General features: G+C 38.5%; 1 protein-coding gene across 2 annotated transcripts in view; it reads left to right on the top strand.

Moving 5' to 3' along the window:
* Positions 1 to 12575, top strand: part of brpf3b (bromodomain and PHD finger containing, 3b) — a 70597-nt gene that overhangs the window by 54745 nt on the left and 3277 nt on the right. For both annotated transcript variants that reach the window (XM_078546611.1, XM_078546612.1), the window contains exons 7-10: positions 2023 to 2286; positions 8220 to 8750; positions 8981 to 9089; positions 12013 to 12119. In XM_078546611.1, coding sequence (XP_078402737.1) covers positions 2023 to 2286; positions 8220 to 8750; positions 8981 to 9089; positions 12013 to 12119 — 1011 coding nt within the window. The remainder of the gene's footprint in view (positions 1 to 2022; positions 2287 to 8219; positions 8751 to 8980; positions 9090 to 12012; positions 12120 to 12575) is intronic.

Here is a 12575-nt window from a genome sequence, read left to right as displayed (position 1 = left end):
TCCAGGGGGTTCTGCACCCTGCCTCCCCAAGATAGCTTCTTACAGCCTCCACAGTTCGAAAAATACAAAAATGGCTGCTGTGTTAATTTTCAAGGAGTCATTATTTCACCAGGCAGAGAAGTTAATTACGTTGTGGTTCTTTGAAGTCCCTTCCCATCTCCTGTTCTCTCAGAAGTAAAAGGGATTTTCACACCTTTTTAGAAGATTCAGTGGACATCCCTGGAGGATGCATTTTAATAACTCTTCGTAGCTAGCTCTAGAGATATGAGTTTGACAAAATTCGACTAACACAGAAAGGTGCCATGTTGTCTGTCCATACTCCCATTTTGCAAAAGATTTTTAAACTCAATGTATAGATTTGCAAACAGAAATGTACCTTTAGAACAATTGTCCTTAAAATCTGTCATATCATAATTAAGCGTTTGTGACATGAGTAAGACATAGAGTAAGAAGTGGCATCATTACTGCCTTGCCATTATAAAGTGTTTAACATAATAAACATCCAAAGTGCTTCTTGTGTAAATTAAGAATTAGAAGAGCTGACTGAAGACATGGTCAAAGTAATTTGTTTGGTGAAAGCTTTTGAAGATGGGGTGAGAGATGGCAAAGGGGAGTGACTGAGGGAAAATGTAGACAGTAGAGTCAAGATGGCTGAACAAGATGCAATTGCAGTGGTTGGTGGAGAGGGAGAACAGGTCATTGTCAGAATGGTGGAAAGTGAGAGTTGGCATATATGGTTAGAGGAATTTGCAGAGGTATGTGTGGATGATGGCATGGAGTGATTTGTAAATGACAGTAAGAGCTTTAAGTTCCATATGTTAAATTTCTTGTTTATTAGCACATTGTATCCTAGTATAATTGAGTTGATATCAGAAATTGTTTTCTGGGAAATGGAGTTTAAAATGTACTGAATGTAATGCTCATTGCATTAAAACTAAAGCAAAATTAATAATCTTTGGAAATTGAGATTAAATGTTTGAAATGATGTATTTTTCATTTTTGCAGTAAAGTGAGTGAAATAGAAACAAGTCTAGTTGTCTTGGCTGTCAGTGCTGTGGAGTGTACTCATTTACAAAGCAGATAAAATTTCATAGCACTGGAGGCAAAACAAAAACAATGAGCTAGAGGGTCTATACAGTATTATAATATCCAGAAAGAATAGCAGCCCATGTACACAGTAGAATTTGCTCTGTTCCCTCTAACAGTGAAGGGAGAAATGTTCTAATTGTTTAAGCTATTTAAGACTGTGGTAGAGTACCTTAATTTCACTTCTGGATAAAATAATCCATCCCAACCCTAATCCATTATGTTTATCCATTAACGCATAGTAAATGGTAATTGAAGCATTCAGGTTGAATTTGTTTTTTAATAATGGACACCTTGCATGAATGTGACATCGTGTGCTTGTTAATGCCCAACTTTTGTCATCAGTCGAACTTATTACATTGAATGCGATATAATTATCTAATTTAAATGTCACTTATATTTTCAATCGTTTGGTGTTTATATTGATGACCTTTGCCTGGTACTTACAATTTAAGACTGAAATATATTAACATTAATGCATAGTGTTTTGCACGTGATGCTATTAAATATTGGATGTTATCTCATTCGTGAATTTAATGACTAGAGCAGTTTTCGGTAATTTTTGTGAAATATTCATTAGATTATTGTGTTTTGGAATTCTAATTCATTTAGGATTCAAACATAAACTGTTATAACTTCAGTTTGTGGATCAATGAAGGTTTTAGAATGCAGTGGAATTTTATTGTTAAATTTTGATATTTGCACAATTTGCTTAATATTGCATTACTGAGCATTCACATATGATGAACAAGTCCACTAACTGGCATCAAAATGTTAATTCTGTGAATGTTAAAATTATGCTGGTTTCAATATTTCCATAATCCTTTCATGTATTTTAATCGTAATGCAAACCAGACCAAGAAAATTAAAAGCAGAGCATAATTGCTGACCACGGGGAATTTTTGGATTCAATTTATGTTTTGATTTGTTCTTCAGTGGATAACATGCTGATACCAGAGAACAGAGCCCATCTGTCGCTGGAGGACCAGCTCAAAGAGTTGCTAGATAAATTGGACATAACATGCACCATGAAATCGAGTGGAGCTAGATCAAAACGAGTAAGATTATTGAGGAGAGAAATCAACAGCATCAGGCATAAACTGGCACAACAGCAGCATTTGCATAATGGCAACTATGAATTGTCGAAGGAGGATAATGGAAAACCACTGACTGAAAGCCACGAGGATAGCGCTGAGAGAGGTTTGTGATATTTAACTGTATATAATCTGGTGCAGATTTTGCGGTTACTGGCAAAGTGACATTGCCTGCCAATGATCAGGAAGACGTCCACATGGATGTAGTGAGTTCTGTATGACATAGCTTTCCCCATCCTTGATAATTTAAATCTAGTACCAAGTCAAGGATATCTTCAGGCCTCCAGTGACAGCGATTTTCATTAATCAGGGTAAGTGGCCAATCACAATGAAAAATTCTTAGACAGCAAGCCAGGAAGTAAAATGAACTGATTATCCTTCCCTTTTAATTACATTTTACAGGGAATTAAATGATTGGGACAGACACTTAGGATTAAGGTAGAAGGTGAAACATAATCAAACTTTATGATTTAAAAAAAACTCCAATAATTTAAATATTTTTTAATGGAGAAATTTGACAATTCAGAATTGTAAAATTATTTTTTTCAGACCAGAGAAGTTTTTCAGCGATAATTATGTACTTGGTACGCAATTAAAAACCCAGGGCTGGATTTTATGTTCCCCACCAGTGGGTTTGAAGGCGGGGGCCACGTAGAATCCAGTTGGTGGCCTTCCTGCCACCTACCCTCTTACCCCTGACATTTCTGAAATTTTACAGGGTGAGGCGTCAAGCTGCTTGCTCGCCTGCCATTGGGCCTATTGAGATCCTTAAATGGCTACTTGACCTCATTCCATTGCTGCTGGTCTTTAAATCCATGGCGGGGGTAGGCCCACACCATGTGGGAAGCCCGGCAACTTTAGCTACGCATGCTGGTGTTGGGCAAGTGGTGGGGGACCTAATTCGTGAGCACCCTGGTGAGAAAGCCCCCCCCCACCCCAACCACCTCATCCCCTCCCTCCTGGCCTCTTGAACCCAGCCTCCTCGTGCCCCCTGTCCCCTTTGCCCAAAACCCCGAATCTGGACTTACCGTGGCTCCTCAACATTGGAGACTTCCTGTAATCTCAGCAGTGGCCACTGTTCCTGGTGGCGCTGCTCGAACTACAGAGCCTCTGGCCATTCAATTGGCCTGCAGCTCTCTAAGGTGGGACTTCCTCCCAAGGAAAAGGTGGAAGTCTCGTCTTAAAGCAATTAATGGTACTCCCAGTGTCAAATTGCTGGGTGGGACCCCCCCCCTTGACTTTTTGGTGGGGACGAGGGACCCCCCCCCTTGACTTTTTGATGGGGGCGAGGGACCACAGCACCTGGTAAAATCCAGCCCCAGTTAAAGCTTATTTGTCATGGTACAATTTTTTTTTCAAGGACTTTTGCATCGAGACTAATAGTGTACAGGGGCAAATGCTCATACGTTCCATGATTTCCAATTGATTGCAGTGTGGGGAGGGGACTTTAGTGCATCCTATGGCAAAGCTTAGGGTCAATGACGAGAACTTCTGGATTTCCACATTTAGTTGTGAAAGTGCGGGCTCCAAAAGTTGCTGTCAGTTTCAGAGGAGTAATGAAGGTGAACATAGTTTTGCATTTCATACACTGCAGAATCCAGGCATTTGTGTTTTTAAAAACTATAGAACTCGAGAACAAAGAGGAATAATTACAAACTAATGAGAGGGCTTTTGTTAGGCAGTGTTGTTAATGCAGCAATTGATTAATACTTGGAATAGCCTTCTGAAATAGGCTAGTAAAGACAAAATCTCTAATAAATTAAGAGGCAGATAGATGTTGTCATTGAAGAAAAATTAACCCGATGAGCCATTTAGTTTCCTTCATCTCTACAATGCCGTTAATGTGGAGCGTTTTCATGTCTTTTGAGTTCTTATAACTAGATGGAATTAGTCCATACAACGCATTCAATTTAATCAAGAGGGAAGGATTTAAGAATTTAACCACAATATTTAGATCTGTGATTATGTGTTTAAATTGATCTATATGCTAAAGAATTTGAAAATAAGATTTTAAGAGATCCCTTTAGAGATGGTCAGATAAATGTTTGGTTGATTCTTGGAGAATAAATAGTTCTTTGCTCCCTGTCAATGGGGACATAAATACCAGTTTACAGGGTCCAGGACTGATGAAGGGCAAGAAATATATAAACTTAACTATATCTGTATCGGTGTGTAGTGTGTTCCAAGTAATATCTATTGGATAAATATTTTAAATGCAGAGCTTTATTTAGAACCTTCTTCCAAACTTGATTATTAGTGTGGCCCTTCCAGAAGTTGTTGCTGTTCAAATGAGCAGGGCAAATGTATAGGGCAAAAACAAACAAATTAAAAGATGGCAGTTGTTTCATTGTTTAGGATATATTATATAAAATAAAGACTCTATTTTTGTAATTTTTAATTATTTAAAATCTTGTGTCATATAATGTAAGAAACTAACCAATCCCTTGAATGCAGTATCCTTTTTTACTGAAATGACTTCAGAAAAAGTTGTGGTTTATACTTTTTATTTGATGTACCAAAAAAATTACACAATTTAACTGTTGTAAAAACAGTTTTCTTGTGAATTTCTTTCTCAGTTAATGTTCTAATAATATACCAGATTGTGGAGAGAATGCGTTTATAAACAGTGAGCCCTGGCAGGCGCAATGCATATCAATGTTGCGTCAATTGTAAACATTTCTAAAAGTTGAAAGCACGAGTGCAGGCTTGGAATTGTAACCTGGCGAATTGAATCTTTCAGCTGACAACGATTGGCCTGGGAAGCTGTATAAATTGAGTGCTAACACTTTTCATGTAAAATGGCTTCCAATGAGAACCATCATTGCAGAAAATGCAAATGCCTAAGTTTTACTATTTTTCTGATTAAATATTGTAATTTTTGTCTTTTTGAATACAAATCTCATTTCAAGTGGTATTGCTCAGCTTAGTGCACAAACTAAGATGGAGCACTTGCATAAAGCATTTCAAAAAATATTTGAAGCAATTTGTTCGCTTTGGTCCATCTTGTAAATTTAATTGATTGGTCTTTACTGGTAGTTTTTCCTTCCCCTCCTAAGTTTGTTTCATACGTTCCCTACCTCTTCCATTGTAATTTGTTGCTGTTTGGCTAAAATTCCATAATCTCAAATCGGTTTCAAGTGTTGAAGACAAAATACATGCACGAGTCCAGTATTTATATAGTGAATTTAAAAGACATTATAATATGCTTTGTAGAAGTCTCTTGTGGCATTGCATGTGATGTGCAAGAGATTGATATTTCCTACACGCCAGACATGGATCACGGTCATGTACTATGACCGTATTATTTTGCTAATAAGACAGAGTTGTGTTCCTTTAAGGTCAAAAAATCCAATTGTTGATGGTACCACTTTTTATTCATTCATGGGATGTGGGTGTCGCTGGCAAGGCCAGCATTTATTGCCTATCCCTAATTGCCCTTCAAAAGGTGGTGGTGAGCTGCCTTCTTGAACTGTTGCAGTCCATGTGGCATAGGTACATCCATAGTGCTGTTAGAGAGGGAGTTCAGGAGGGTTTGCAAATTGGAATGTGCTTGACTATTTCAGGCTTCAGCTTAGAAGTATATCACATTGCTTTGCATTTGTAATATAGCATGCAGATGGTATCATTTTTGTTACATACCAGTGAATATTCTATGGGTGCGGCCCATGTTCAGAGGATGTAGCTGTGATACCTTGGTAATAGAATGTAGGTCCATCCCTTTAAGAAGTGTAATTGCTCTGCATTCTTTAAATGAATTTTGGTTTGATTTACTGACCAGAGTTGTGGATGTTAATCCTGAGTTTATTTGGCTGACAGGTCAATTAGTAAATTGGAGACAGCATGTAACCAGAAAGGTTTTGGACAGTGGAACTGAAATACAAATGGGTAAAAATTGCAAAAAAAAAAATGAAAAGTTCACAATATAATGTAAATAAATAACCCATATTCATGAAAGAAAGACTGACTTGTATTTATATAGTGCTCTTCACAACCACCAGCCGATGAAGCACTTTTGAAATGTACATGTCATGGCTTTTTGTTCTTAAAATAAGGCCAACAGTTGTTTCATTTATTCCTTTTACTGTAGGAGATTATCCATGTGAAAATATATCCATTAAATAAATGCAGGCCAGTGAATATTGATGTAGGACATTGATTCTGGTTCTGTATAGATTATGAAAGATTATGGACAATGATAGTTTGCACCAGCAGGTTGATCAGCCTTTGAAAGAGAAAAATAGTTTAAGGTTTGAAGTTAATTATTTGTAATGCAGGGAAATGTAGGAAGTGTGGCAACCAGCTTGCGCTCAGCAAAATCTCACCAGCAGCAATGTGATAATGACCAAATAATCTGTTTTTTGTGAGGATGATTGAGGGATAAATATTGGCTAGGACATTGGGGATAATTCCCCTGCTCTTCAAAATTGTGCTATGGGATATTTTACATCCACCTGACCAGAGAGATAGGGCCTCAGTTTAATGACTCATCTGAAAGATGGCACTTCTGTCAGTATAGCGCTCAATATGTACTGCAAGTGTTGGCTTTTACTTTTGTACCCGAATCCTGGAGTGGAACTTGAGCCCGAAACATTGTTATTCAGAGGTGACGGTGCCGCCAACTGAGCTACGGCTAACACTCAAAACCTGACACTTATTCCTCAACTAGCCTCAGTAAGAGCAGATTATCTGGTCATATCATGTTACTGGTTGTGGGACTTTAGCGTGCATAACTTGACTGGTGCTTTTCCTACAATGCAACAGTATTACACTTTAAAAGTATGTCATTGGCTGTAAAGTGCTATAAAACTAGCTCACGTGGATATTTTTCTTTAGTTTCCAGCAGTTTCTGTTGTGCTGTTTTTTAAAAAATAGTTTGAAGAAAAGCTAGAGAGAAGATTTAAAAAGTATTTCTTTCAAACTCGGGCTGTGGTCTGTTGTGAAAAACGACAGGCTGCAGTAATTACACACCTACTGTAGCTGTTTGTGTTCTGTAAACTTCAGAATATGTATCATATTGAAACCGTATCTTCCTCGTGCTAATTTTAGTTTATTTTTCAAAAACAGTGTTGAATTTTGAAGCATCGATCAAGTGTTTTTTTGACAGGAAATGTGAACCTGCGTAATGATGTTTACTTCACAGAGGGACAGGCTGAGAGAAATGGAGTGAGGGGTACATAGGCAGTGGTTTTCTTTGTCCTAATTTGACTTAAAAATGAATTTTGAAAGCGAACAAAGCTCCGAGGTGAATGGATAGGACGGAGAGGATGAAAATAAAGTTAAGGTGAACAGGCCTTTAGCCTCTTGCCAAACACCCTGGAACAGTGTAAGGGGCAGTGAATGTCAGTTCGAGTTATATGGTAGGAAGGATGCAAGGGTTGAATGTATAGATTGAAGCAGAAGAGGTAGGATTAGTGATAGGAGTGAGGGGTGGTCAGAGAAAGCATAGGTAAATGGGAGTGGGGATAGGATAGGAGATGGAGAAGTTGGTGGGGATGGGGGAAAGAGAGAGAGAAGGACTTGAAGATAATAGATGGGTAAAAGAGAGAGCATGGAGTAGATTTGAAACTGTAGATTAGCTGCCTATTGTAGAAAACCCCAAGTTTGGGTTTCAGAATCAATCTGCCATGCCAGTTATATGCCTAGGCAGCAAGTTGTAAATCTTTTCTTTGATTTAATATGTGCATTGGTACGGGAGATCAACTACTGTTCTTGAAGCTTGTGACCCCTACATAGGACAGCCCAGTACATGCATACCATAACTATCGTTTCTGCAAAGGTGATAGAAAATTTCACATGGAAGAAAACAATTCTGCAAGAACAATTTTTTATTTGTAGATAGTTTAGATACAGTTTTTGTTTCAAGGTTGGATTAGGCACTAATTCAGTATTTAGAATAATCAGAGTTATTTAATACTGTTTAGAAAATACACAAGTTAGTTTAATGAAGCAACCCAAATATTTCGAGGTTGAATAAACTGGAGTGAATATAAATTTGGAAAATTGGGTTTAATTTGTTTTTTGTCCCCCTCCTTCCCACAGATGATTCAAAATCTTCACTTCCACCTACATTAGAACCTACTGGGCCTGCACCTTCACCCTCAGACTCTGAAACCCACACAGACCCTCCTACCCTCAAACCTGTGAGTGAGAGCAGGGCACACAGCAGACTGCACAAACGAATTAAATCTGACAGCGATGTCCTAAACAGAAAAACACTACAAAAGGAAGCCCTTGGCACTCATACTCTTCAGCGTCTTCTCAGTGACAGTGGTGTAAATGGTCTAGCTCTCTCTACCTCAGACACAACAGCTCAGTCAGTCAACGAAGTGGGCAGGCGTACATCTGTTCTCTTTAGAAAGGCCAAAAATGGCATGAAGCTACAGAAGGGCTCTGGTCAGCCTGTGGAGAATGGAGACAGCCAGCATCAAACAGAGCAATTGGCACTGAATACTTCACCAGGGACACTCTCAAAACTACAGAGTCGACGTCAGTCAAGGAAACGACCTCAAAGTCTGAGCTGTAGCTCAGATAGCGAAAGCGAGAAATCTCCTTGCACTCCTGCAGAACTGGGTAATCTTTCTCCTTTGCCTTTCTCCTCAGAAGTGCTGTTTCTCAGCACTGAACTTCCTTTTTTAGACAGCTTAAAAGTACAGCCCATGGATTACTTTGGTGCTACTCTGTGGTCAGTCAGCAGTTGTTATTTAGCAGGGCCAGTCAGTCTCTTGGATTTTTAAAATTTAAAATAAATGTTTTATATTGAGGGCAATGTTTTGCTGAAACCTTGTATATTTTCTGCACAGGGCTTTCAAATGGATTTGGAAAACACCCCCAGTTGTTAAATGCAGAGAGCTACTCAGATTCTGAGTGTAGTTCTAGTCTTGGAAGCAATGGGGCATTTGACAGTAACAGGTAATTATTAAAACCTGGAAACCTGCTGATTTTCATGCCTGGAGTAAACCATGTGATAATAAAGGTTAATTAAATGTGTATAATTGTTTGGAAATTGAGTGGAACAGTGGATTAGAAGGCTGTTTTTTCATCTCTAGGTTGCAGATTGAAATTCTGCCCAGCCTGAGTTGTGTACATTTGTTTCCCTTCCGACTGTACAAAACTTGCAATGATAAGTACCAGACTAAGTTGGCTTTTAATGTTATATGGACGGCTGGTGGAGGAAATGAAAATGTTACTCTTTTTTGCATTTGTGGATGAGGTAACTGTTGAGATGTTATATAAAGACCTGAATCCTCTGCCGTAGCTGACCTTGTTGCCTCACTGGGATCTGGTTGGCTTGATAATGCAGTAATGGGCGTTTGATCTTGAACAGAAACTATGCTACATCTTACCCTGGAATGCCAGCACTTTTGATGCCAGCACTTCATTTCAGCAAATAAGAAAAATCTCCAGTACTGATATCTCTTATTCCGAATCCAAAGTTCCCCTGCAGATTAAATTGAAAGGGTATTAATTATGTTTTTTTTAAAAACATTGCCATAGAAATTATGGTCAGTCATACTAGAATCCAGTGTTAAATTGCATGACTTATTTAGTGAAGGGTATGCACTGTCTTCTGACAGAGTAGGTGATCTGTTCACTGACCTCTAACAGTCTAATCTTAAACTGATTTAGATAAGTAAGAGTGGCTTAAAGATTTAGTTTTGCTTTGGTTTTTGTTTTTCCTTTTCCACTTCCATTCCCAGTGGAGAAGCACTTGACATCTAATTGGTGCCTCCTTATAATGTCTGTGGTGAGACCAGGAACTCTTTTGGTAAGGGACAGACATTGCATCATGTTTTGCTATTCCAGATGTTGTAATGTCCTGTGTATAGGCAGTTCAATATGCTGCAGTACACATTTTGCACGAGTTTTAGGGTGAAATCTGTGTATTGAAAATATCTCATTAGCTTTTAATTAAAAAAAAACTTGTAGTGCCTGAATAGATGGTGGGAAATATCTATAATTTGAGTATGATGTTCTGTACATTAAAATGGGAGGAAATCTAAGCCAGATTTAAATGCATATGATAAAAATTCAATTTTTTAAGAACTTAATTAGTTTTTGTGATAACCTCTGCCAAACCATTTTAAGTAGCTTAGTGGATTCCCATATATCTGTAAAAAACATTTAACAAAATCTCTGACTACTTAAGAATGTAAGAAATAGGATCAGGAGTGGGCTATTTGGCTCCTCAAGCCTGTTCTGCCATTCAGTAAGATCATGGTTGGTCTGATTGTGGCCTTAACTCTGTTTTCCTGCCTGGCCCCCATAGCCCTTGACTCCATTGTCAATCAAAAACCTGTCTGACCCAGCCTTGAATGTATTCAATGACCCAGCCTCCACAGCTTACTGGGGAAGAGAATTCCAAACACTAATGATTCTTTCAGAGAAGAAATTCTTCCCCATCTTCATTTAAATGGGAGACCCCTTATTTTGAAACTCTGCCCCCTAGTTCTAGATTCCCCCATGAGGGGAAGCATCCTCTCAGCATCTACCCTGTCAAGCTCCGTCAGAATCTTATTTGTTTTAATACGATTACCTCTCATTCTTCTAAACTCCAATGAGTGTTGGCCCAACCCACACAAGCTTTCTTCGTTAGACAAACCCCTCATCCCAGGAATCAGCCTAATGAACCTTCTCTGAACTGCTTCCAATGCAAGTATGTCCCTCAAGTACAGTAACCAAAACTGTACACAGTACTCTAGTTGTGACCTCACCAATGGCCTGTACAGTTGTAGCAAGACTTCCCTATTTTTATCCTCCATTCCCCTTGCAATAAAGGCAACATTCCATTTGCCTTCCTGTTTAATTGCTGTACCTGCATGCTAACTTTTTGGTGATTCATGTACAAGGATACCCAGGTTCCTCTGTACCGTAGCATTCTGTAGTCTCTCTCTCAGTTGAAATAATATTCTGCTTTTCCAGTCTGCCTGCCAAAGTGGACAACCTTCCATTTTCCCACATTATATTCCATCTGCTAAATTTTTGCACACTCATCTAACTTCCTTTTACAGATGCTTTGCATTCTCCTCACAATTTCTTTTCCCATCTATTTTTGTATCATTAGCAAATTTGGCTCCAAACAGTTGGTTCCTTCATCCAGATCGTTAACATAGACCTTAAATTGTTGAGAACTGATCCCTGTGGCACTCCACTAGTTCCAGTTTGCCATCCCGAAATGACCTATTCATCCCGACTCTCTCTTTCCTGTCAATTTAGCTAGTCCTCTCTCCATGCTAATAAGTAACCCCCAACGCCATAAGCTTTTTAAAAGGTACTTTTTAGTGTACTTAGTGGCCTGGTGAAGATACACCTTGACTTTAAAATTCTCATTTTGTTTTCAAATTCCTCCATGGTTTCGCCTCTCCCTATCTCTGTAATCTCCCCCAGCCCCACAACCCTCTGCACTCATCTAAATTTGGCCGCCTGATTTTCCATCATTTTAATTATTTCGCCATTAGTCCCATGCCTTCAGCTGCCTAGGCCCCAACCTTTTGGAATTTCTTCCCTAAACCTCTCCACTTCTCTACTTCACTGTCTTCCTTTATGATACTCCTTAAAACCTACTTTGACCAAGCTTTTGGAGATCTGACCTCATCTCCTGTTGCGACTTGGTGCCATATTTTTTGTAATGCTCATGTGAAGCACCTTGGGGCATTTAATTATGTTAAAGGTGCAATATAAATATTTGTTGTTGAATATATCGTTTTTATTCCCTTGCCAATCAATTACAATTGCATACTACCTCCTATTTATGATTGAATGAATGTTTTCAAAAGCAAGCATCCATTAGCTTTATAAATACTATTACTAATTAATATTGTATGTCCTCTTTTAGTGGCCTGTCTCCGCCCAAACGTAGTCGAGGGAAGCCAGCTCTTGTTCGAGCACACTATCTTGATAATGGCAACGGGGATGTATCTTGTGGAGATTACAGTGCATCAGGTACTTATAGTAGGAACTTCCTACTAAGCATTAATTGGATGTAAAAAATAAAATTACAAGAAATAGTTGACTGTGAAATAAATATTACTAATGAGGCAGTGTGAAGCCTGCTAGAAGGTGTCTCTAATTCCACCAATGCTTTGTTAGTCTGTCACTATATCTCGGCAGGGTACTTTTGTTTAAAAAAAACTAAGTGAATGAGAGCAAGGCCATATTTTATTTTCTTCATACTCTATCATGTAATTGCAAATTACACTGAAAAGCATCACCGCATTGGGTAAAAAAACAAAGTTTGGCCAAATTCAATTTTTCATAAAAATGGCACCACCTGCTGTTTGGAGTTGGAAAATTTCAGTTGTAGCTGTTTTGTGTATTCTATGGCAGGATGATTTATTTCCTTTTTAAAAAAAAAAGCTCCAGGAAAAACGCAAAACGTCTGGCTGGTTTGTTTTTTGA

The sequence above is a fragment of the Cetorhinus maximus genome, chromosome 8, assembly GCF_964194155.1.
Source record: "Cetorhinus maximus chromosome 8, sCetMax3.hap1.1, whole genome shotgun sequence".
Lineage (NCBI taxonomy): Eukaryota > Metazoa > Chordata > Chondrichthyes > Lamniformes > Cetorhinidae > Cetorhinus > Cetorhinus maximus.
Note: the sequence above shows the minus strand (reverse complement) of the source record. Positions and strands in the feature narration are given on the sequence as shown.